The sequence below is a fragment of the Apiospora aurea genome (assembly GCF_038362705.1).
Source record: "Apiospora aurea strain CBS 24483 chromosome Unknown utg000007l_segment0_segment0, whole genome shotgun sequence".
Lineage (NCBI taxonomy): Eukaryota > Fungi > Ascomycota > Sordariomycetes > Amphisphaeriales > Apiosporaceae > Apiospora > Apiospora aurea.
This window is the reverse complement of record NW_027117394.1, coordinates 867,665-892,167: the sequence shown is the minus strand read 5'-3', so window position 1 is coordinate 892,167 and position 24,503 is coordinate 867,665. Positions and strand designations below refer to the sequence as shown.

At 51.9% G+C, this 24,503-nt stretch overlaps 7 protein-coding genes across 7 annotated transcripts; 5 read left to right on the top strand and 2 right to left on the bottom strand.

Annotated features, from left to right (window-relative positions):
• Nucleotides 1–1,100: 1,100 nt before the first annotated feature.
• On the bottom strand, nt 1,101–4,127 carry PG986_010570 (uncharacterized protein; the record flags this gene model as incomplete). Its single annotated transcript, XM_066846792.1, has 4 exons — nt 1,101–2,220; nt 2,267–2,732; nt 2,771–3,332; nt 3,738–4,127. 4 exons carry the CDS (start codon nt 4,125–4,127, stop codon nt 1,101–1,103), a joined length of 2,538 nt encoding a protein of 845 aa, XP_066696283.1.
• A 1,557-nt stretch (nt 4,128–5,684) lies between these two features.
• On the top strand, nt 5,685–7,883 carry PG986_010569 (uncharacterized protein; the record flags this gene model as incomplete). Its single annotated transcript, XM_066846791.1, has 3 exons — nt 5,685–6,097; nt 6,218–7,442; nt 7,512–7,883. The coding sequence occupies 3 exons, from the start codon at nt 5,685–5,687 to the stop codon at nt 7,881–7,883; spliced, it is 2,010 nt and encodes a 669-aa protein (XP_066696282.1).
• A 4,681-nt stretch (nt 7,884–12,564) lies between these two features.
• Nucleotides 12,565–14,412, bottom strand: PG986_010568 (uncharacterized protein; the record flags this gene model as incomplete). Its single annotated transcript, XM_066846790.1, has 6 exons — nt 12,565–12,778; nt 13,088–13,154; nt 13,222–13,253; nt 13,316–13,581; nt 13,622–14,013; nt 14,154–14,412. 6 exons carry the CDS (start codon nt 14,410–14,412, stop codon nt 12,565–12,567), a joined length of 1,230 nt encoding a protein of 409 aa, XP_066696281.1.
• A 4,329-nt stretch (nt 14,413–18,741) lies between these two features.
• On the top strand, nt 18,742–20,481 carry PG986_010567 (FAD-linked oxidoreductase sor8; the record flags this gene model as incomplete). Its single annotated transcript, XM_066846789.1, has 1 exon — nt 18,742–20,481. The coding sequence occupies one exon, from the start codon at nt 18,742–18,744 to the stop codon at nt 20,479–20,481; it is 1,740 nt and encodes a 579-aa protein (XP_066696280.1).
• A 603-nt stretch (nt 20,482–21,084) lies between these two features.
• PG986_010566 (uncharacterized protein) lies at nt 21,085–22,174 on the top strand (the record flags this gene model as incomplete). Its single annotated transcript, XM_066846788.1, has 4 exons — nt 21,085–21,117; nt 21,187–21,270; nt 21,331–21,922; nt 22,005–22,174. 4 exons carry the CDS (start codon nt 21,085–21,087, stop codon nt 22,172–22,174), a joined length of 879 nt encoding a protein of 292 aa, XP_066696279.1.
• A 631-nt stretch (nt 22,175–22,805) lies between these two features.
• PG986_010565 (uncharacterized protein) lies at nt 22,806–23,105 on the top strand (the record flags this gene model as incomplete). The annotated part of the gene is made up of 1 exon (XM_066846787.1): nt 22,806–23,105. One exon carries the CDS (start codon nt 22,806–22,808, stop codon nt 23,103–23,105), a length of 300 nt encoding a protein of 99 aa, XP_066696278.1.
• A 497-nt stretch (nt 23,106–23,602) lies between these two features.
• PG986_010564 (Phosphatidylglycerol/phosphatidylinositol transfer protein) lies at nt 23,603–24,307 on the top strand (the record flags this gene model as incomplete). The annotated part of the gene is made up of 1 exon (XM_066846786.1): nt 23,603–24,307. The coding sequence occupies one exon, from the start codon at nt 23,603–23,605 to the stop codon at nt 24,305–24,307; it is 705 nt and encodes a 234-aa protein (XP_066696277.1).
• Nucleotides 24,308–24,503: the final 196 nt, after the last annotated feature.

Sequence of the window (24,503 nt, the reverse complement as noted above, 5' to 3'; positions counted from 1 at the left end):
AAATACCCAGACGCAACCGGACCTACTAGGGTTGGCGGTTTAGCATATCATACGAGAATTACAATACACAATGTTTCAAAAGCGTTCTGTGGTGCCATAGTATATTTGGAGACGAAGAAACCTCTCAAGAAAGTGAATGTCCATCCCTCGTGGGGCAAGGGTTAGGATACGAGCTGCGCCATCTGCTGCCAAGTTGAATGCTTGAGGTGATGGGAGCCGCAAGATTGTCAGCTGTTTGATTCTAGCCTAGGATTCGGATCCCTGCTGCTTGACGTCAAGTCAGACTCCGGTGATCCCTGGATGTCGGATCCGAGATGAGGTCAGACCGAGTCCGAGCATGGTATATACATAGTTGCGATGCCTCGCAGATTCCAAGGCTCGCTCTTTCGTTGCTCTCCACCGGGATCGGCACCATGCACAATGCCCAACAGAACCGAGTTGGAAACCCGGCCGGACTCCCTGGGAGTGTAGGCGTGGTGGTTGGTCCAGGGTTCAAGAAGACACAAAGGCTGGGTTACCGGAGAACCTGGACATGAAGGTCCGCGCCCCTATCTCTATAGTTGACGCCTTCGCTCGTTGCTTGATGCCATGGACTGCTTTCAAAGTCGGCAAGCGTGCGGCGGGTGGCTGGGTGGAAGTAAAGGGGCGAGATGAGTGGCTATCAAGGATTTCGTATATTAGGCGGAGTGGCGTCCCAGCTCAAGTCGCAGGCATGAGTTTCATCACATGGGTTATGAAAGTCCTCCACAGGTTGACTATGGATTCTAGAAATTTATTCCTGTGGAGAAACATGAATACAAGAAGCACACGACGTAAGAAGGGGATGGGGAAGTCATGAAATGTTCCTCTCTTTAGCTGTACGAGACTGTGACGCGTGTGCCTGATTACGCGTGTTCCAGTCCTTGGTAGCTACCTATATCGACATGATTTTGCGTGAATGAACGTCCTGAGTAGTCTCTGGAAAACAAGGTGGCCACGAGTAATCAACCTGGCCTCAAGAAACGGCAGGTTCTATCCTTCAACACAAAATACTCCTACAAGTGACAAGGGGTGCCCAGTATGAGCAGCCAAACAAGACATGATCTCATTCTTATTCCACCTCAAATTCCGCCTCGAGTTCCTTCCTTTTCTAGTCTCTCCTTGACCAGTTTCAGCGTTGCGCTGGGCAGGAGCTCCATGTCAAGCAGCTCCAGGCCACCGAATTTCTCCACTGCTTCCGCGCCATGATGTTGAAGAATTCGTCGCCAGTAGTCCCCAATATCGTCGCCCCAATCGTTGTCGATGCCCCACTGACAGTCAGAGTTCTTGTTTGGCCCGCGCAGGAAGGTTCTCAAGTCACCCTTATCGTACAACGTACTCATTTCAAAGGGAGTTTCGAGAAGCTTCCCATACACATCCACCAGCGTGGCGGCAGACGAGGAAAGCCATTGCCGGTCTTCTTCCTTGTGAGACTTCTCGAGTAGATACGATGGGCTGTGGTTTGTAACATGGAGCGATGTACACAACCAAATGATGGGCGAATTTAAACCAAGACCGCCTAGCTCGACAGGGAAGAACAGATATGCATTCGAAACATCTTTCATACCGTACCTTTGCTTCAACAAAGCTTTGACATGATCGTCGAATCTGTAAAAGCCTTCGAAAATACCATCTCCATCGTCCTCGCGATCTTGTTTGAACAGCATACGCTGGATCCGTGAGTGCGTTTCGATGAATATCTCCAGACGGCCTTGGCCCATAGACTTAGCCGGCAACGCGAACATGGAGGTCAAATTCTCCACGTGGCTATTCCAGGTCTTTATAAGCGAGATTATGCTTGTTTGTTTGTTCTCCAGCATAGTTCGGAGCTTGGTCACGTATTTTCCGATCACTGAGTGGTCGATCTCAAACCCTACCATGGAAGGTGACAGTCGCCAAACGCCCCATTTGATGTCCCCCTGCGGTAATGGTTGATGCACTGGCAGCACAGGGTTGTGGTAATTGTGAAGGCGAACACAGCCAGATTCGTGGTTGCAGATCTGAGTACCGGTAACCGTGGCGAACTTTTGTATCGTCGCCCAAGCAGTGACGACTTGTTCCTGTGAATGGCTCCAAAAGCACAGGTCGGTGAACGAGCGGTGTAAAAGACCGCCGCGTGTTGCTTGGTTTACTGCCATATCGAGACAGAAAAGGACGACTTCGCCGAAAACATCGCCGAGGACGTGTGAAGGGGACATCCCCCTGGAGGCGCATTCGAACATCGGAGCTCGCAGGATTGGTAGAGGACCTCAGAGGTGCCTCGAGAAAGGTCAGGAAGAACCCAAGCCATTTCTCTGAAACCCCGAAAAAACGGAGAATCTGATGCACTGTCTTGTGGGGGAGGAGATCGTCCCAGCGGCGGAATGATGAACGAAGCACGGTGAACTCGCCATGGAGTCTGACGTTGACGGCAATCTCTGTCGGTAGGATCTGGAAGATCTTTTGCTCGGCATCGGTGCGTCCATTGATATGGTCTCGCTTCTCTTGTTCTCCTGGTTTCGGAAGATCGATGAGACGAGAGACAAAGCTGTGCTTACGATGGAACTCGTCCCTCACATACGGTACGTAAAACTTAGAGCCGCAATATGTACTGAAGTCAGGTTGGCTCTTCAACCATGGGCCAGGCCAGGAGATGAAAGAGGCTAGAGCCTCTTTCCAGAAGATTGACCATCTGACGCCAATATAATGAAGGAAAATGGTATGGAGTGCACCCACTGGCGTAGGTGTGCGGAATTTCGTGCCTCATCCGTACCTTGGGACGATTGAGCAGTGTCTTCGTTGAAACTTTCTGGAATCGACTCGATGCCGCCTGAGCAAGACCATTCCTCTATCAACTTGGCGTGGAGAGATATGTAAGCGAGTTTAGTGCGCATGGTGTCGAGATGCGCCATCGTGTCGAGGTACGTCAACGCACGCTTCTCCCAATCCTGAAAAGTGGCATCAGAGAGAAACGAATTGCGTTGTGTTTGGGTGATGAAGGTGGCGAGGCTTTCAAAAAATTGAAGGGAATGTAGAGAAGCATCCGCGCCTTGGGGAGGGTAATCGGCTGGCTGGCCCAATATGGATGTCTTGAGGTTGTGACATGCTTTGATGCCGACGCGAAGAATGAGAAGGCGCTCGGTTCTGTTGTCCTCCAGCTCCAACATCTCGAGCAGTTTGGTCCTCAGTTCTTGAATCTTGGTGCGAAGACGGGACAGGTCGTCGATCGTGGCGCCAGTGATTCCATGCAGCGCCTGCGAAATGACGCTACCTGTAGACGAAGCCATGGTTGGTTTCGTCTTTGTAGTGGCTGAGTAAGGGTGGGAAGGATAGTCCTTGAAACATCCAAGAACATAGGGGACTTGGGGGTGTATTGGGCAAGTTGCCATGCGAAATGATTGATTTAGCTTTGTTGATGCAAATGGGTCGGTTCAATCTGCGGAAAAGCCAACCACTTTGCACCTCAGGCACACAATACGTAGCTGCCTTAGGTGCCAAAAATGTAAAAATTGCGTACACACTGGTTCTACACACAGGATCTAGCATTGCAGCTAATCACTGTTTAAACACCTTTGGATTTGGTTCACATGTCGCCCAAGACTCAATGATGGCGCTCTCTGGGAAACTTGATATCGGGCCACAAACTTAGACAAATGCCTGCTACTTAATCATGTTGAATAACGAGAACGAAACAAGTTCATCTAAAAGAGCTTGAAGCAACGCCTCAGTGCCATACGTACATCCAAGCTGTCCAGATAAGACGCTTGAGCCCACAACGAGGTCAGGACTCCTTGCCACTTCTGAAATGAAGGAAAAAAGCCGATCCAAGGAATGACCGCGAAAGAGGCCCTCAACCACCCGAACGCCATTACCAAAGCCCCAACGTTGGCCTTTACCAGACTGTAATTCGTGTTTTCCACGACCGCAGTGCTGGCACTGCCGATGTGCTGCCAGAACACAGAGGTCAAACCTGAGCAGTTGGCCACGAACAGCGATGTCATGGTACCCCTCGTTCTTTTGAGGTCGTAAACGAAGTTGATCTCTCTCTCACTGCCTTGACTGTCTTCATGCTCCTCTTTATCACAATCTGGGATGACACTCAGTAGCACCGTGGCTCCAGCAAGAATCATGGTTGCAAGCACCCTGTCATGTGGCTCTAAACACCATCATACGCAATTATGAGACGAGGGCTCATTGGAAATCAGCACTTACATCAATGTATAGTTGTTTTGTGGTACATGAAACTGCATGGCTAGGCGCTCCCCATGATCGTCACAGAACCAAAGCCCCGAACTTGAAGCTACACGTAATGAAGTGTACCCGATACGGACTTCTTGTATCATGTGGTTGCTGCCCTGAACCTGCTCCGATAAGAGCTGGGCCAGCTGGTGGTTGGAAGAAAATGGCTCAGAGGTCTCAGAAAGTGGCTTACTATTTTAGGAAAGAGAAATGAGGTAGATAATCTTCCGGCTGGCTGAGATACATTCAGTCAACAGTAGTGCTATATTCGAACAGCTTCAGTTGACATCTTCGACAGCCCAAGTCGTGACTAGATCGAACGCAGACTCACGCCAGAGTATCCCACTCGTATTACTGGCGTAACTAACTCTAGTCCATCCAATCCTTGCAGTTGGCATATCGGGCGGTCTCTCCGTGCCCTTGATCTTCATCGCCTTCAACCAGGAGCGGATCGCGGACTCAGCCGTAAGAAAGGGTTTCACCCAGTCCCTGCTCGTGCTGGTCCTGACGGAGGTCATATTGGCGCTGATCTGGACCGCGTCGCTAGGGAAGCAGCTCAAGTTCGGCGCGACGGTGCCCAACGTTCTCTTCGGCCTTTTGCTGGTTTTTTGAATAGGGGCTACCAAGTTGTTCGACGAATGGCAACTTGCGGATTGAAAATAGGGGTTCTATGCTTATAGTACTTTCGACGCTTAAATGGATAGGGGCTCGTCAGTGGCCTGACGCAGGGCAACGTTCGGACTGGGGGCCGGCGCATGCTGGCCAAAAAGTTCTTAATGGCATCATGACGCCCAATAACATGCAACCAGAGGAGGACCGCCGTGCATATGCCATCTTATCTTACGTTAGGCGCAGTTTCAGCTTACGGATGCTCCGGGTCGCTGGGACCTGATTACCAAATTGAGAAAACCGACACTTTTCCTACAAAGCCCCAACCCAAAACGCCGAAGCGCTGACGGTTGCTTTGATAGGCTGTCCCAGATTCTCCCGTCTTGGCGCGCCGGGAAGCTTTGTGTGGGTTAGAAGCTTCTATCCGCGTTAGCCGAACTGTAAAACGTTTCTTCGAGGCTATTTCGGGTACTGTCAAAGCGAGTCCGCGGCTTACGTTTGCTTCAAAGTTGGCCGTGGAGGCGTGGACTATGAACGGGCGTGTAGCACCAGAATATTATGTCGGCGCCGATGGCGCCCCCACGCAACCCTTCCCAGCCAAATACCCCTTGCGTCTTGGCTGCAAGTGAGCAAGATACGGACGTATTTGCTGCACGTTCCAGCCGGGCTAGAAACAACGACTGACCACCAGTCTTGATCTGCTTCACGATTATTTGTACACCACTCCCCAGGCATTGCAAGCTGATGCAGGCCTCTGGAGGAACCCATCCGCATGAACCAGATGATCCTAGCGTTATGTTGAATCTTGCCAGAGCCCTCACGGTTCGTCTCAGTCCAACATGATTCGAGTTCCCTCTCCGTACTGGTGGACCCCCTTTCTCATGGTCGCGTCTTTCTTCGTCGGCGTCATGTTCGCGATCGGCCATCATCTCTTCTATGCGTCTCTTGACGCGAGCCCGACGCAGGGCGCCGATTTCGTGTTCCTTGGTGCAAGCTACTCGAGTCAGCAGTTCAATCTCGCCGTCGGTACCGCCTTTGCCTTCTTAGTTAAAGCCGCGCTCGTCTTCAGTGTGTCCATAGCCTACATCCAGCTCTTCTGGCGACAACTGAAATACAACACGGAGAAAGGGCAGCCGTCGACGGTGGAGCACACGGACTCTCTGTATTCGGTCCTAGAGAGTCTCTGCTCGCTGTTCAATGCTCCGGTGATGTACAAGTACCCTGTACTATTCCTTGTGGCAGCAGCGGCTTGGTAAGCTATTCGCGGAATAAACAAAAGGTCACACTGGTATCTTTAACTGACTGGCAGCAGGTTGATACCCGTTGCATCCATCATAGCCCCGTCTACTCTATCTGTGTCTCTTCGTGACAGCGTGCTTGAGACTGTGATGGAAGAGGTGCCACAGATCGACTTTCTCAACCTCAACTACGCAGCTAACATGGCCGTGTACGAGGAAGCAGGAAACGGGTCCAAGTACTATTCGTACAATTATCCGAGCCAGCACTTGAAGCAGCTCTCCATGGGTGTGGTCGCCCAAAAGGCTATTCTTCCCATTGTACCTCCGTTCCCCAACGCCAGCTGGTCGCTGGAGTTCTCCGGCCCGAATCTGGTATGCCAGCCCGCGCCAGCGGATGAGCGGCTACGGATCCTTCGGAGCATCACTGCCTATACCGCGCAGGACGAGACGAGTTGTTATAGCATTCCCACGTACGTCGCTTGGCATGAACCATACGGGCCCAACTCGACCATGTCCGGGCCTTACTTCCGAAGTTCGCTACGCAACGACAGTTCGCCGCTGTCCCTTAGCAACCCAGACTCGGTCTTCCTCTTGCCCTGGGAGCAGAGGCGGGTCAGACAGGATTCCACGTTGTACGTTGCCACTCTGCCTAACGCGCTCGGGAAACGACCCTTTTCTAGAGCAGACAGCGGAAACGACTGCGTTTCTGGACTTCTTGACTCGGGGAACACGTCCCAGATCCCATTTGGTATATACGGTGGGAATGAGACTATGGTCCAATGCCAGCTGTATAACTCAACATATGCCACGAACTTTCAATACTCTAGAGGGGCACAAGATATCAATATAAAGATAACAGAGTTGGGTGATATCGTTCCATTCACTGCCTGGGTCAGAGGTCCCAACACCACTTCAAACCCGGAAGAGGATTGCGCGACGCTGCAGAGTGTGTTTGCAAACGAAACCACCAACGATTGCGAGGTGGACCAAACGCTATTATCCCAAATCGCCTACCAGAGCATCCTGCGCGCATTCTCGACATGGATCACGGGCGACATCTCCTTTCCCTCCACCAACGACGGCCCGAGGATGTCCCAGAACTCGCGCGTCCTGAGCACGGCCCTGACGAGCACGGAGGAGCTCAACTATCTGACGGACTATAAGTTGCATAAATGGCCAGCAGAGGCCTACGGGATGAGATATGCCGATCTCCAATGGAAGCTGTGGATGTCAAACGAGCCCGAAGTGGGGGGGTCTCCTGAATATGGACCCGACGGAGCCGAAACAACGATTACAGGAGACCTTGGAGACAATGTTCCGGAACTTTACCGTCAGCTTGATGAGCTCAAACTTATTCCAGTAAGATCTATCCACTCTGTATGCTGTGACCTCCTGTCCCTCGCTGACCGGGTCGATCTGCTATCTTAGACCAAACTACTCCAACCCCGCCACCGCACCCCCAAGGTCACAGTCATGCGCTCTACCTCGCAGACCGTCTACGTCTATGCGCCGGACAAGCTGTGGGCGGCGTACGGCGCGGCCGCAGCCGCCAGCTTTGCAGGAGTTGTCCTCGGCCTGATCGCCACGGCCGCGAGTCGTGGGTCCTACACCGGTTCCCTGTCGACTATCTTGCGCATCACCCGGAACGCGGAGCTGAGCGTCAAGATCGAGGAGGAGGATCTGGATGGGAAGGGCGCGTTGCCTGGGTATCTCGCCAAGGCTACTATGCGGGTTGGTGAGGGCCATTTTATCAAACATTGTGAGCAGATACCCAATGGTACGTATCGTGAGGTATCGTGAGGCAAGGAATGGGCCACCTATGGAGAAAAAAAAAAGAAAAAAAAAGCCCAGTCACACTTTAATATTAAATCATACCTTGGATACATCGGGTCTGCTAGCTAAAATCAAGACCACATCCAATCCATAATTTTGATCATGTTCGGAATACTGTTTCCAGTCTGTCGTCTGATCGGGACACAACGGCTGCGGGGAAGGGATTTTCGGACTCCTTTCCCCGTTACGACATTTGGGTGCTGTAATATACACACCTGTGGCAATGCGCGCCGATACCAGCCAGGCATAGCCACAGTCCTGCCGATCATTTCGAGGGGGCCACAGCCTCACAGTCGATGAAAGATTTATCACCCTTTGCCAGCCCACCCTGCTCCCCGATGTTCTTTTCTCCAACTCACCTACTTCCTTCCTTGTTCCGACCACAACGCTAACATAACACTGCCAGAAAGGCCTATTGTCGCTACAAGAACTATCTACGCCATGGAACACCTTAGCTATGGATCATCTCGGTCCTCATCAATTTTGCGCAGAGCATCACTTGACAGCTTACTTACAGACGAACGCAACTCGGGCCTCTCTTCAGAAAACGCTGGAGGTCTTGATCCGAGCTCCACAGAGACTACAAAGCCAGTGGGCTCAGTGCACTCTTCACACGGTACTACATCTTCAGAGGCTTCGGGGAAAAGCATCCGACATACTACCTCATCTAGTCCTAGTCGGTCTAGAGCCGCGGCCCCAGCGGAACGAAGGGGCTTCGCGCTGTCGCAATGGACACCTGAGATCATTTCTCTTCTTGTGGCTATAGGTTGCATCGCTGCCTTATTTACGACTCTGGCCTTGTTTAACGGACAGAAACAGCTTCATCTCCCGTACAATAATGTGCTCAATCTGAGCACCCTGGTAACTCTGCTGGCGACAGTATTCAGGTCTATGATCGAGAACGTCCTTGGTTCGGGTAAGCCCTTCTCCCATCTCAAGTTGGGTCTATAGCACATACTATAAAACGTGACATGTACCATACTAAATCATCACTGTTCCTGTATGTCGTTAGTCATTGGCCAACTCAAGTGGCGCTGGTTTCGATTTAGTCCGCACTCACTGGATAGGATCGAGACATTCTCTGATGCGAGTCGTGGCTCTTGGGGGTCATTGACCTTTCTTCTATCATACTTTCGCCCGTAAGCAAACGCTTTGACTCTATATAGGGTATCCTTACTTGCAACAGGGCATGTTGGGAACTGACATCTTGACAGGAGCCTGGCTACATTTGGTGCCATTATCACAGTCCTATCCACTGTCATAAGCATATTTTCTCAGCAGGCGTTGCAGACAGTCGCATGCCAAAAGCCTTCCGCACAAGGCAAAGCCTCTGTGCCCATTGGGCAAACTATAGGCGGCGTCGGAGGGCTCCAAATAATCGGTCCGAATGGCGCAAGACTTAGTATGGATTCCAGAATGTCCCTTATCGCGGGACTCGAAGAATCCAGAACGCCAAATTCACTTTCTCCAGAATGCACGTCTGGGAATTGTACCTTCCAAGCAACAGATGGCATTACCTACTCGAGCATAGGGTTCAGCAACGAATGCATAGATATATCACACCTCATCAAACTGAGCGGGCCAGTCCCCACGAATGCGACCGAAAGCACCTGGGACTCTCGTGGCAGCAGAAGCTATAGCTTGCCGCATGGAGTAAATGTCACACTTATAATACCTCTGAGTACTACCACGCCACCAACGACGATCGGTGGAATACTGTTCTTACTACCGCATCTACGCAAACATTTGACTCAAGACAGTCACTACTGGCGAACATCACTATAACAGAACGACAGAGAATGATCTTACGCTCCTCCATAGACGAAGCAATATTCCTCATGGTGACAACGAATCCCTGCCAAGACCCTGCAGCATACCACGATCACCTCGGCTGGTCCTGGCAACCCTTGCCAGCAGTTGACACGACATCGTGCGCGAAGCTCAATCTACCTGGCGTTTCAACACTCCCCGGATACTTTTCCGTGGTTGCATCCATATGCTTCTTCTATGCATCGATACAACGTTACTCGGGCTCGATTACGAACGGAGTTCTTCAGGAAGAAGTCGTCGGAGACCCAATCCCTCTATTGACGTTGGGGGACACGATCCCTGAAACGTTTGGAGGCATGGTCCCCGAAGGAGTATGGAAGTACGGATTCTCGAACCACTGCTTGATTGACAACGCGCTTCACACCAGTGCCAACTCCAGCATCTTCAACGTAACGGATGGGGTTGTCAGCGTCGGCGGTTTTCAGGCTCCGAAGCGGTGTCTATACGGACTCAATCGAAACTGGTCCACCGCTCTGAATAGAGTGTACGGCAGCATTGGCATTTCAGATTTGATCACGGGTGGATTTGCTGACAAACCTTGCTATCCTGGTAACAACGTAACTATCATGGTCTGCGACCACGCATGGTGGCTGGGTAACATGTTCAACGGGGGCAACGCCACCATAAGGAGTATCAGCGCCTTCCTGGATGCTGGCTTCAGAAGTTTCACGAACCAGCTGCGGACCTACGGGACGGACTGGCACAACAACAAGTTGGTGGCTTCAGGCACCGTGATGGAGACCACCGTCTGCACACAGTTCAACTGGGTGTGGCTGGTATACCCGCTCGCGATACTGGTTGGGACGTCGGTAAGATGCAACCCCTATCGGCTGCCCCCCCTCAAATGACCCCTCCGGATTTCAGATGATTCTAGAGCCCCTGAGCAACAACAACAGTATATAAAGGGGTTAAATCTTACTCGTCTGTCAATTGAAGTAGATCAATCTCTTCCTCTTTTTTTCCTCTTTTCACCACCACTAATATAACTAAAGAAGTTCGCATTGCTTAAACGGTCCAGGCCGTGCTGGCCGGCGGAAGTATTAACCGTGCGGTTAAAGATTATAATATTAATAGGGGCACCTTTCGTAACCGATTTAGGGATTAATATTTAAAAAAGAGCAGGATAAAATTCGGTAGTTATTTACCCTTACGGAAGAGACCTTTTTAGCTAAATGGGCCCTTTTCCAGGCCAGCCTAGGCTACGCACCTACGCACCGACTCTTTCGCATATATACCCAACGCATCCTCCTTATAAAAGGGGTCGATCACCTCATCGATAAACGATAGGTGCACCGTTTTTTAAAACGTTATCCAGCCCTTAGGACCGTACATACTAAAGCGATAGATTTCTAGCGCCTCGTATACATATTAAACGGGGCCGTGCGAGGGTTTTTTAATCGGTTTAATATTACTATTATCGTAAGTATACCCCCTTGATTTAAATTTAACGCCGATAAAATAAGAATTACGATAATAATAGGGGAGGGTATTATAGTAATCGACCCTGCCGCTTATTAAAGTTTAATACGGAACGATTTAGCTAATCGCGAATAGATAACTATTTTAAAGTATATTAATACTATTAATAATATTTTACCGCTTTTAATTATATTTAAAAGTTAATCGGTCTAGTAATAATAATTCCCTTAAAAAGAAAATAAAGTTAATTACGAGTATAAAGATTAAGCTTTTAAAGCGTTATTAAAAAGATAAACTTTTAATTTTATAGCCTTAAAATAGTTAAGAAAGATCTTTATCCCCTTAATTAAGCTTAATAACTTTAATTAATAGAGGCTCTTAATTTTAAATAAATATAGAAATTATATCGATAATAACTTTATATTAGCGGCGTTAAAGGCTAAGGTATAGCTCTTTTATTTATTATTACATAGCTCTTATATACTCTAGCCCCTAAATATTAGTTATTTTAGGGTTTTAAAAAGAGGTTCCGAAGGGAGTTCGATTTAGTATACGCCGTTATTAATAACAGCTACGTTAAAAAAGGGGATTTTTTTCGAGCCTAGGCTAAAGCACGTAAAATAGTTTTTACCCTTAAGGTTATCGCTGATAAATAAGCAGCAATTAGTATTTACCCTTTTAATATTAATAAACCGATAAATAATAGGCTTCGTCGCATTAATATAATGCGAGCCATCGATAAAACCATCGCCGCCGAGGATACGCGCTAGCTAATTAAACCGAAGGCTGAAAGGATCGAAACGCCTAAAAACAGCCGGTAGGTTAAAGATTCAAAGGCTGCGATGCTTAGGGTTAATGTTACCGCCGGTGATTCAACTAGGAGGTTACTATGGAAGAAGCTTAGTAAGAGTGTTAATAATTTAACGGCCCGGATTAGCCGGTTGGAGCAGGAAAAAGCCGGTCTAGAGGCAGATTTAGAGAAAACAAGATCTCAGTAAAAGAGGAAGGTCAACGAGGACCCTAATGAGGGCTTTGTATATATAATAAACATCAGGGAGGTTCAAGAGGACGTCAAAGAAGGAAGGCTAAGGAAGAGGCCGAAAAGGCCGAAAAGACGTGCCGATGAAGTAATGGAAAGTGATGTAAATCGAGCTGGTGGTGAGGGTGATTCTATTGTAATGCGCACCAGCCGAAACAGGCCTTAAAATGCAGTGTGCGTTGTTCAATTGACCTATCTATTGCTGATGTTATTGATTTTTACATCTATTTTAGGTATGTCATTTGAGGGGGGGCAGCCGATAGGGGTTGCATCTTACTCTTCATTGCTACATTCATCTCCAGCAGCGGAATGTTCGGCCATGCCAAAGAGACCATCTGGAAGTCGTCCGTCCTACCTTTGCTATTTTACGGTTTGGAGGATCAGCGCCAACGAGATGGTCTCAGGCTTGCGACAGCAAAAGAGCTCACTGCGATGGCGAAAAAGCTCAAAGTTGATTTCTCCACCAGAACAGGTGAATGGAAATTCCATGCTGTCGACGAGGAGGACGCAGCAGAGCATCCCCAAGAGGAGAGTGACCTCGAAGAAAGGGGCAACGAGCTCCAACATGGTCATACTGTAACCACACAGCGAAATGTATAAGCGTATAGACGCCGCCCCTTTGGCAGCTCGCCAAAGCCACCTTTCGGATTGGAAAGGCAGAGTCGAAGTCGGAGTTCACAGATCTGAAATTCTCATTTGGATTTCACACAGTCTTGAGCTGTTTCGGTAGTGGTGGATGGAGAACATGGCACGTATCGCGTTGGCCTGGTTATTCATTCGTTTTCGGCCTTGCAAAATAGAATATCCCTTTCATTATAAGAAGCTAGGTGTACATGGGTATCTAATCAATGCGTCAAAACTCCCCAACAAGTGCATGTAGAACTACCAGTAGGTAGCATAGCTGGATTTGCCACCGACGACTTTCGCGAACTCCTTCCCGATGACCTCATCTACGAACATGTTAGAAACGGTTGCCCGAAGATCACTGACACGTAGACGAGAGAGTTAAGTACGTACCAGTTTTTTCGGATGGATGCAGCTCATCGTACCTGTTATGGCAGTTAGTAACAAACCATCCCGAATCCGGGGGCGGGAGTGTAGCTTTACTTACCACATGAACGAAGAAAGCGGATTCTGCGAGTTTGTACAATCCGACCCGTTGAAATCACAGTGGTGATAATATCCCGTAACGTTGGCGGGCGCGTCAAAGTACTGCTCGGGCTTGTCATAAATGTCAAGCATCAGCTGGTGGACGTTAAACACGGTAAACGAAACGTGGGGCCAGCGGCGCGTCTTGTTCGCGAGGAGCTGGAACGGCACGCCGTAGTCGAACATGGTGTTGACGTTGGTGCTGTACTCGAGCACCTTCTGCTCGACCTGGGTGCTATTGCAGTTCTGCGTCTTGGTGGGCCAGTACTGGTTGTCCCCCCGCGCCGCCGCGCTGGGGCGCCGCGTACAGCGGGGTGCGCTCGAGGGGCGCCTGGTTGAGCAGGACGAAGCGGCGCCCGCCCTGGCGGTAGATGGCGTCGAAGACGCGCCAGACGCAGTCGACGAAGTCGGTGATGGTGAACCCGGCGTACTGCGAGTCGGCCAGGAAGGAGCCCAGGTCGTTGGTGCCGATCCAGAGGGCGTAGACGGTGTTGGCGCCGGCGCGGTTCGGGTAGAAGGTGTTGCTGCCCGTCGAGGCGTTGACGTAGGCCAGGTCCTCGACGAAGGAAGGGATCTGGTCTTCTAGGACCGAGGGGAAGCTCCGGTTGATCTGCGGCAGGAAGCGCTCAACGATGGTGTTTGAGCAAAAAGCACCGCTCACTTGATTGGAGAAGCATTATTATTATTATCGGATTCCCCGTTGAAATGAAGGAGACGAGCATTGCGAGAGGCAATTGGGATGGGAGTTTTGGAATTGATGCGCAACACATATGAGACATGAAGTCAAGAAGAAGTCATACCGGCGTAGTCATAGAACTTGGCACCCAGCTGCTGCGTCGCGAAATGACCCCACGAATATCCGCCGCCCGCCGTGAAATTGCTAGTCGAGGTGTCCGTAGCGGGCGGCGGCGCCGAACCGTTGTTGGCTATGTAGGCTGATATACGGCCCGAGTCCGTGTAGCTGTCACCAAAAGCAATAACGTTCTTTACAGTATGCTGCCTGGTTGGGTAATTGGCTACGGCAGTGCCGGCAGCAGCAAGTAGCGGAAGAAGATGCATATTGATGAGTGAGAGCAGTAACCAAATAACAAGAGGCAAGCAAGAGGCAAAGCGACGCGAAAACTACCCGCGGTGACCGGGGTTTCGCCAAGCAGGGCACGATACATTGCGGCATCTTATATGCATCCATCATTGCGTCTCCCGCTCAGAGGTTGCAACTATCGATGACCTAATCCCGCATGAATCCCATTTAGCCGGAAATGGCATCCTAGCAAGTATGCAGGCAAGGTGTCGAACCCGCTGAAGCTGAACTTGCCGCCCGTGACGGCGGGCGGGCAGGCCATGTTGCGCTCAGGAGTCTGGCGAAGACGGGTCAAATTGTGGTGTTTAGGTTCTCGCACTGCTCGAGCCATCCCGCGACAGTATTGGACAATTAAGACATCAGCAAACTCTTCGTCGCCCATCACCAAGCTGTCAGCGGTTAGCCATTCAAAGGGAAAGCCATCTCAATCTCGAGCCATGCGTGGGGAAATCACATCACACAGCACTACTGCACATCAATCTGGATGCGTCGGTACAGTAGCAGAACATGGCGGGGTAGAATGAGGGGCAGCTGGAGAAGTCAAATACTGAGAAGTCAAGTACTACCGAAGACAGCGTAGCAGGGGCCATAGCTACCTACATTGACTGGAATCAAATGGACTCGATTCGTGCTTGATTTTTGGTATTTCCCGCCAATACGGACAAGGCAGCTACGCTGGGGGAGTTGGTGGAGATACCTACCTACGTGATCATTGATGTTTGGATGTCTTGCAGCGAGTTTAGGCTGAGTCGAGGTGCATGCGCCAGTCCACACCTTCCTCATCGACGGTAGACCAAAGTAGAGCCCGAGTCGATCGATGTGACGCAACCTTGGATCCCGCACCTCCGCACGTCTACAGCTAGAAATTGCAGGGTATCAGCTTCTACACCTGAAGAGGGGATATCTTTATCTGACTAGATGATGCGCTCGAGTCTATATTGGTTGCTTGCTTTTTGTGGTGCCAAGGCCCAAGGCGTCCTTGGTTGGATTCTAGAGATTATTGGCAGCTGATAACTTCCCGTCATGATTTTGGGGTCACATGCTGCGAATGGGAGCCTAGAATATTGAATACAGTGACTCTTCCTGCGGGGTGAGTCACTGTCAGCACATCTGCCTGGTCTGAGGGAGTTGTGTCCGGACTTTTGAGCCAATCAGAAATCAGATTTCCAATTTTCCAGGCACCAAACTTCAATTTTCAGGTGGTAGCTTGCCTGCACGCCTGCTGAAGCCTGGTGCCCCACCAAAAAGGTAAGGCTTCCAGCAGGCAAAATCAGTCATCTGCGAAATCAGCTGTGGACCCACTCTGGCCTTCTGGCCGGGTATAAATATCTCAGCTCCCTCCCATCTTCTCAGACTTCTCTTCCTCTTTTCTTCTCCATCCTGGTGCACGGGCTTTACGCATATCAGTGAGGATTCGTCCGAGATTGCGTTTTTGCTAGTTGAAAACTAAACTAAGACCGCTCCTACTTGGCTTCGGCCGGGTAGGGAATTTTGGAAACCTCAATCTCTTTGGCGAGATGTCTTTTGTTTTTTCATCCCTTTGGTTCCCTCGCGGAACGGAGCGAAGAAGAAGCGCGACGCCGAGCTGCATCCTGCGATTCAATCTATGTACCGTGTCCCAAACGATGGCCTGTCTCTTCCTCTTGGCAATTCCGACGCGATCTGGACGATCGGCGCGCGATTGAGGGCGCGACCGTCCCTCTTGTGATCATTTGGCATTGCTGTCCTCGACGCCGCTTGCTGTCGGACAGCGTGTCGTCCAAACAGTCTGACGTGATCTACGAAACATGTAGGCAAAGCCGAAACCACCATAACCCTGTCGTGAACGTCCGGTCGACATTGCTTCGTGTAGCCACCATTTCCAACCATCCCAGCGCCTTGTCGACTGGGAATTAGGCTGTCAGCGACCCAACGAGATGACGACATCGCACAACCCGCGCCGATCACCTCCAGAACAACCAACACGCGTCACGACCTCGCACCACGATCCTCAATCAATTACGGCAATTACTTATTCGCAGCCAGTCAAGTCTTCGAAGCCTCGATCGAACCGCGCGACGTATCAAGAGAACAATTCTACATGTCCGACGGTCTTAGAGCTAGTTCGCAGCTCCCTACAGTGACATTGCATCTACACTTTTGCTTCACGATCGCACGTCGGTCTTGTTCCTCAGCGCCTTGCCCATTGTCAATGCTAGGAAGCCGCGCGTATTGCCTACAACCCAAGACCTGTCAAGCAGCCGTTGTGTGTCAATTGCGTCGCTGAGCACTAACGCGACGAGACCAGCAGTAGTCGCCAAATGTTGTGCGATAACGCCGCCCTTTCTTGCCTTCCCTCTTGCTTGTACACAAGAATTGGCCAACTTTCATGCGCGTCGTCGCCTGCTTTTTCCTCTTGACATCTTGCGAGCTTGATAATGACCCCAAAGGGCATATGCATTATGTAGTACTAGGCCTGCGTCACTGTGATTGGGACGTTCAGGCTGAATTGCGATCTTGTCGTATTCCCATCACATCCATCACGAGTCCTACGTGCTGCTGCCAAATGCCAATGCCCGCGACACGATTAACCTATAGAAAATGTGTGCCCATTCGTGGCATTTCCTAAGACGTCATTTGCATAACGATTTCTCCTCCAGCACCATGCCGTGCCAGATTTTCTCCTGGGACCATTGACAGAGTAAGCCTTCCAAAGGTCGCTGGCACATCCCAACACACTTCTGCTGATTGCTACCAACAAGTTCGAGTCGACGGCTTGAGGCCTGTGTGATAGAGCACCCTTGAGGATATTGGGAGCAGCGTTTGCACGCGGGATCAGTGGAGCGTTCTCCTGTTAAATCACCGGCTTGATCGCGTTCGATTCCATTGATGATCTAACAAATCCAGCCTGCCCAGAAGAAGTTACTTGTTTTACATATCCGCCCAAAATCTGGGAAGGCTTGTTGTGCATACCTCGACCTGCGTGCGTTGTTCTTGGGATTTAAGACCGTTTTGAACTGCGTTATGGCGAGACGTCAAAGGTATTTCATCTTCGTTGTACCTTGGACTGTGCCTCGTTCCTCCATCGTCTCTTTGGTGTGTACAAACCTACCGGGATGAGTGATAATTTACGGACATGTACGTGCTTGTATGTAGTGTCGTCGATGCCTACGCTTGGCTCCTAACTTGAACCGCATTCATGCTTACCTTGCTGATGATATAACGAGCTTCCGCCACAGTCAGCTCGCTGCGGCTTGTCCCTTGGCCTATGATACACAAAGTACGATTTTATTTATTGCCAATAGAAGCAATACCCACTGTGTGTCATCCACAAACCCCCTTCGTGACTCTTATGTTATGACTAACCTACAGCACCTGGTTAATACTTGCGTGCCTTCGTCCGATGGGTAGTGCTCCATCAATTTCTCAGAGGGCTCATCTCGATTATAGTAAAGCCAAGATACATCTAACTCTCGATGTGCTAAATCCTTCTAGGAAAAGGGATTTTATACGACTGCCTTCCTACATATGGGGCTGGAAGGTGGAATTGACGCCTGCATTGCCTATATCGTGGTCGGCATCTTAGTTACATGAAGTACAGTGGTGTCCAAGGATGAACTGGTATTGATGAGTTAATTTCCCCTCTGCTTCTTTACATTCTTTATCCCTTCCTATTTGACTACAGGGCCTTGCCCGTACTTGACGTTGCCTGTGAGAAACCGGATATTTGAATGTGGGTCTGAGAGTGTTGCTGTGATGCAAGCTCCCCGTGCTGGCATATGCAGATATATTGGTATACTTGAACTCTGGCCTTGTTGAAAGCTTGGTGGTATATAGGGGAGATATAATGATATTTGGCCATGACTTAAACTTGGGGTATATTACGTGACATTTATGCATGCAAGGACGACCATGAAGGAGTATCCCAATATTAAAAAGAAACTGGTGGGAAAGAGGTTGCTAAACCAAGAACAAAGCAAATAACAGACTGCATGCGGTATCGTAACCAAGCAATATCCGTCAAGACATATCATTTCCGGACGGAGGAACTGGAATCATCATTCGACCGAATTTACTCCATGTACAGTAAGCTGCATGCTTACATCCATCGTGGCGGGACCCACGGCCCAGAAACCGGCGCAATCGCCAACTGCTGTGCCGCAGAAAGTCAGCACTTGTTTCGTTTCTGTTGCTGCGGCCTAGATTGGGCTCCAGACTCCCCTCATATGGGCTATTTCCCCTCTCTGTTCGCAAAACGTATCGTGAATTTTCATCCTTGAACTCGTTTTGCTTCCTTCTATCTGAAGTTTCTGCAACTAGACCGTACTATGTCGACCCGCAGCGTGCTTGCGTGGTCCGCCGTCCTCGTGGCACTCGCCGCCGTGCTGGCTCGCGACCGCTTCTTTTTCTTCTTTTCGGCAGACTCGGTCTGCCGCACGATCCCGATCGACGCGGCTTGGCCGAGTACCACGGCCTGGGGAAGGCTGAATGAGACGGTGGACGGCAAGCTCATCGCGACCGTGCCCATCGCGGCGCCGTGCCACAAGACCCTGAACGGCGAGCCAAACAGTCTATATGACGAAGAGCGATGTGCGGTCTTGAGGGACACGTGGTTCCTGCCGGAAACGCACCTGGAGTCCCCGTCTTCGCCCATGTCCTACCTGTTCTCCAACGATACTTGCAATCCTTGGTCGGGGCCTGATACGCCTTGCACGACTGGTACAGATGCCGTCTACGTGATCAATGCTACCGAGGTCTCGGATATTCAGGAGGGTGTTCGTTTCGCCACCGAGAACAACATTCGGCTGGTTATTCGCAATACCGGCCACGATTACCTCGGGAAATCGACCGGGGCTCACTCTCTGTCTATCTGGATACACAACTTCAAGTCTACCGAGTTACTTCAATACTCAAGCTCCGAGTACACCGGGCCGGCTGTCAAAATGGGAGCTGGAGTGGAATCACTCGAAGCCTACAAGTTCGCCGCGTCGCACGGCCTGGTGGTGGCGGGTGGAAACTGCCCGACAGTGGCTCTGGCAGGCGGCTTTATCCAGGGCGGCGGTCATGGGCCGCTGGCGTCGAAATACGGCTTGGCTGCCGACACGGTCCTAGAGATGGAAGTCGTGACACCGACTGGTGACTACGTCATCGCCTCGCCCAAGGAGAATACGGACCTGTTTTGGGCGCTCCGTGGCGGCGGCGGCGGTACTTTCGGCGTTGTTACGTCTGCCACCGTCAAGGCCTTCACGGACACATATGGTTCTACGGCGTCCATGATGGTTGCGAACACCGGCGCCAATGCGGACGCATTGTACTCCGCGATCGGCGGCTTAATCCAAAAGGCACTGCCCGGTCTAGTCGACGCGGGCGCCTTCGTGGTCTGGATCGTCGCGCCGTTCGGCTTCATGATCTCGCCCGCCGTCGCGCCGGGCCTCACCTCGGCCGAGCTCGACAAGCTGATGCAGCCGATGATCGACATCCTGAAAGGGGCCGGTCTGGAGTACCAGTACTCCTCGGCCCAGCACAAGACCTTCCTCGAGAGCTTCGAGTCCTACTCCCAGGCCACGAGCTGGAACGTCTCGGACTACAACGTCGGCGGCCGGCTGATCCCGCGGGCGCTCGCGCTCGAGCGGACCGACGAGCTCGTCGGCGCGATCCGGCACATCAGCACGACGGCCTTCATGTCGGGCGTGAGCTACAACGTCGCGTCCGCGGACGCGGGCGGCGGGGCGGCGCACCCGTACTTCCGGGAGACGCTGTTCGGGCTCGCGCTCGGGACGCCGGTCAACTATACGGATTGGGGCGCGACGCTCGCGGGGCAGGGGCGGATTACGCACGATCTGATTCCCGCGCTGGCGAGGCTGACGCCGGAGGGTGGGGCGGCGTACTTGAATGAGGCGAATTTTGAACAGAGCGATTTTCAGAGGACGTTGTATGGGGAGAACTACGAGAGGTTGTTGGCGATTAAGCGGAAGTATGATCCTAAGAGTATCATGTATGCCAGGACGGCCGTGGGCAGCGAGGAGTGGGAAGAGAGGGGGGACGGCCGGTTGTGCAGGGTGAAGTAGGGGCACAGGATGTTTCAATCTGGTCCCATGGCGATGGAAGACATGCAAATTCCCTCGACACTAGACGTTGTACTGCCCGGGTAGGAAGACGCCATCGCGGGAGGCGTTGGTGGAGGAAAAGGGGCAAGGGTGGGAGGTTGGAGCAATTGCGGGTCGGGTGTCCAACGGCGAGCGAATAAGGTTCACCAACGCAGCGGACGTTCAATTCCCATTCATCCGGAGCAACTTTTAGGTTACGTGATGAACATGCAACATGCAACAACCAACAGCCGTGCCGCACGACTACATACATCCCTAAGCGTACAACCAACAAGACAAGATGCCACTCCGCGCCCAATCTCCATTTCCGTGCCGTAATCGCTGGGTCCACAAATGTGGGAAAATGCCTCGTTCCTGGCGCGGCGACGCTAAACAGACCGGAGAGACCCCCTCACCACGCTCGGCAGGATTCGTCTCCCTGAATGGCCAGATTCCCTCGGGATCCAGCATACCCCCTTTATATCCATCCTTATCCCACCACTGTCCCCTTTGCGTTTTTGACGAGTGATCAGACTCAAGTTCAACGTCGCCGAACTGATTCCAAAGTGCACCCACCCACTCACAATGCAGCCCCCTTACCCGTCTTTGACGCCCACAGTAAGGAACCGCTACAGCACATCCTACACTCCTGGGAGGGACTCTGCTCGCTGACCTCTGCGCATCTAGTGGCATAACGATGTCTACCCCGCCATCGACTACACCAATGAGAAGGTCAGCCACAAGGGCGAGACGGTGGTGATCACCGGCGCTGTAAGCAGTCACCCCCGGAGTCTGATATCCTCGATTTCATCAAATGTTGAACGCGTCTAGGGAGGCGGACTGGGCCGCGAAACCGCCCTCGCGTACGCCAAAGCCGGAGCCAAGACCCTGGTCCTGACCGGCCGCAACGCCCAGAAGCTCATCGAGACCGGCACCCAAGTCGCCAACGTCAACAACGACGTCCAGGTCAAGACCGTCCAGGCGTGGGTCAGCGACGAAACCGCCGTGCAGCAGATCGCCTTGACCCTAGGCAACGCGACCTGGAACGTCCTGGTGCACTGCGCCGGCCACATCCACGCGCCGGCCCCCATCACGCAGACCGCGGACGTCATGGACTACTGGCGCGCCTACGAGGTCAACGTCAAGAGCCTCGTGGTCCTCGCCAAGGTCCTGTTCCCCAAGGCGGCCAAAGACGCCAGCGTCGTGACCGTGCCCGCGGGCGCCATGGCGTTTCCTGTGACCGCAACGGCGGGGTTGTCGGGCTATCTCGTCTCGAAGCTCGCGCTCGTCAAGACGGTCGAGTACCTGGCGGCCGAGAACCCGCAGCTGAACGTGACGGCGGTGCATCCGGGCATGGTGGATACGCCCATTTTCCGAAAGTCGGGGGCGACGCCGGATTCGCCTATGGTTAACATGGACACTCGTAAGTGCTTTTGCTGGGGAGCACGTGGGCGCTTCGGTATTTTCTCGAAATTTAGTGCTAATGGTATGCTGCGAAAAAATAGCGAAGCTCTTTGCTGGGTTCTGTCTCTGGGTCTCGCGGCCCGAGGCCAAGTTCCTGAGCGGCCGGATGGTCTGGGCCAATTGGGATGTGGATGAGCTCAAGGGCAAGGAGGAGGAAATCACGTCGAAGGATATACTGAAATATGCCTGGGACGGCTTCCCGTTTGCCTGAAGAGGTGGGCGTGCCTACATTCCAGTTTAACTCGGGCGGATTGCATTATGTCCAAGAAACTACATAGCGGGAAGAAAGGAAGCTGGCGGTCACCGGTTAAGCGTTAGGTAGATTTGGAATGCCACGCAAAAAATACTGGAGGTCACTACTTCTCAGAAATGAATGCAAGTAGTGTCAGCAATTGAACTGTTGTCCCACGCAAAAGTGGAACTCCACTAAAGCGTACGGCAATAGTGGCATATGTACTCAATGCGACAACTGTGCTTTCTCTGGGATCCCACCTGGTTAGGAGACCAGTCCAACTGAGTAAAGCGGAAAGCCTTGGAAAGAGCAACCTACCAACAAACATGCAAACCCAAACCATGAACCCAACGACAAGGAGGACATGGAACTCGCGTTGATCAACTTCAATGCCATGGGTCGACAAAAGGCTTAAAATAATCGGCAGAAGGCGCCGAGGATATACCCCTATCTCCATTGCCTTTGGTCAGTTTCTGAGAAGACTGCGCCTTGAAAAGCACCTTCACCTCTTCACTCGTGCTCTCTCACACCATCTTGCTACTATACCCATCCACCACTACCAAATTATCGACTGTGAGAGCCCATCATTTAATCCACCGTACCAAACACAATGTCACAGCAGGCCGGCCCCACCGGCAGGCCGCAACCCGCCGAGGACGCCTCCGCCGGCGGCAACGTCGCAGGCGGTGTAGATAGTGTCCCTGCCACTCGCAATCAGCGCACATTCATCAACGCCCTGAGAGCTGGGCTCGCAGGCGCCTTCTTCTACGCGATCTGGCGCCCCTCGGCGGCGGAGTTCCGGAACGCCTGGCCGGGATGGACGTGGCGGGCCGTCCCGAACATCCTGCGGGAGGTGACCGATCGCGTTCTTGACCGTTTCCCGTGGATATTGGAGTTGGGCCAGGAATGAAGCTGTCGGACTACCAACACATACGAAGCAGTCGCCATGAATCCAAAGGAGGGGAAGCTAGGGGTAGGGGAGAGACACGCACGGAATAACGGTATTGTTTGTTCGACGTCTCCTTATCCTTAGCTGTGCGACTCGGCTCTTCGGCTTCTTTTAGTACTGAGCTTCTCGGCGGAGATATCCCAAGATCCCACGGACTCCAACTTCCATGCCGACAAGATGGCCGAATAGGAAGATTTCTACCATGGGCACAGCTTAGCATCTTGAATACGAGGATGGTATTTCGCTGACGCATTCCCGGTTGCTTACTGTGCTTTATGTTGGCAGGGGTTCGGCAGGCTTCCACTAATCAAAAGGGGCATTAGCTTAGGCACCAGCCAAAACACCTCTGAGCAGCACATAAGTAAAGCAGATAGCCAATAAGCGGAATTTACAAGAAACATGCTATTCTAAACGACTTGAATATCGCAGCGACGCCAGTTGTTTCTGCCTCTGCCATCATGATCGCCCCATCGCATCTGCTCCTGGCGCTCGCGTCGTGCATCGTCGTGACGAGGGCTGTGCCATTGGACGGTGCACCCGCCCATCAGCAGCGTCCCATGGCGCCATCGCCAGAGAACTCCGGGGGTGGCCTAAAAGTGTTCCTGGGTAGTTTCCCGCCTACTACTGTTCCGATCCGTCGGAAGACCTATTCCGGATTAATCGGCTGGACTTTACTCCCCCTAAACCGCCCGTGTATGCCGTCTCCGTTTCCCCCATTGCCGCATGACGTTTCTGCAGATATAGCTACGCAAACCCCTCGACCCCTTTACCACAGCGGCCACTACCAGAAAGTCCAGCTCTACGGCGACTTCGCCGCCGCCGCCACCAGCGGCGACGTGCCCTGGCTCAACATCACGGCCACCGTGAACGGGCGCGGCCTAGGTACCATGTTCTACATGCCCCAGTGCGACCTGAACTTATTCCAGAAGGTCTCGTTGCCGCTCCCGCCCGGCGGCGGCGGCGACGGCTACCAGGAGACCCCCGTGGAAATGCACCGGGTCTGTCCCTCCGGCATCCGGAAGGGCTACGCTGAGATCAGCTCGCCGCCTGTGCTGCTATACCCGGAGTTCGTGCCGATTGGGAAGTGGGAGGTGCGGGCGGAGGCGACGACGCGGGAGGGGAGGAGGATCTTTTGTGTGGAGGGGGTTCGGGTTTCGATTTAGGGGAAGTAGTAAAACATGATCTGATATGCCTAAGTTATGGTATTGTCTGCCTACATTGTTGTGTTCGATGCGTCATGTTAAGCATCTATGTGGAGTTACTGCGATGGCTTTCATGAGATATCCAGAGTCTCTGGAGTGTTCAAAAACAAGGCTGAAGTCATTTCGCTCCTTGAACGATGCACAAAGTAACGTGTGA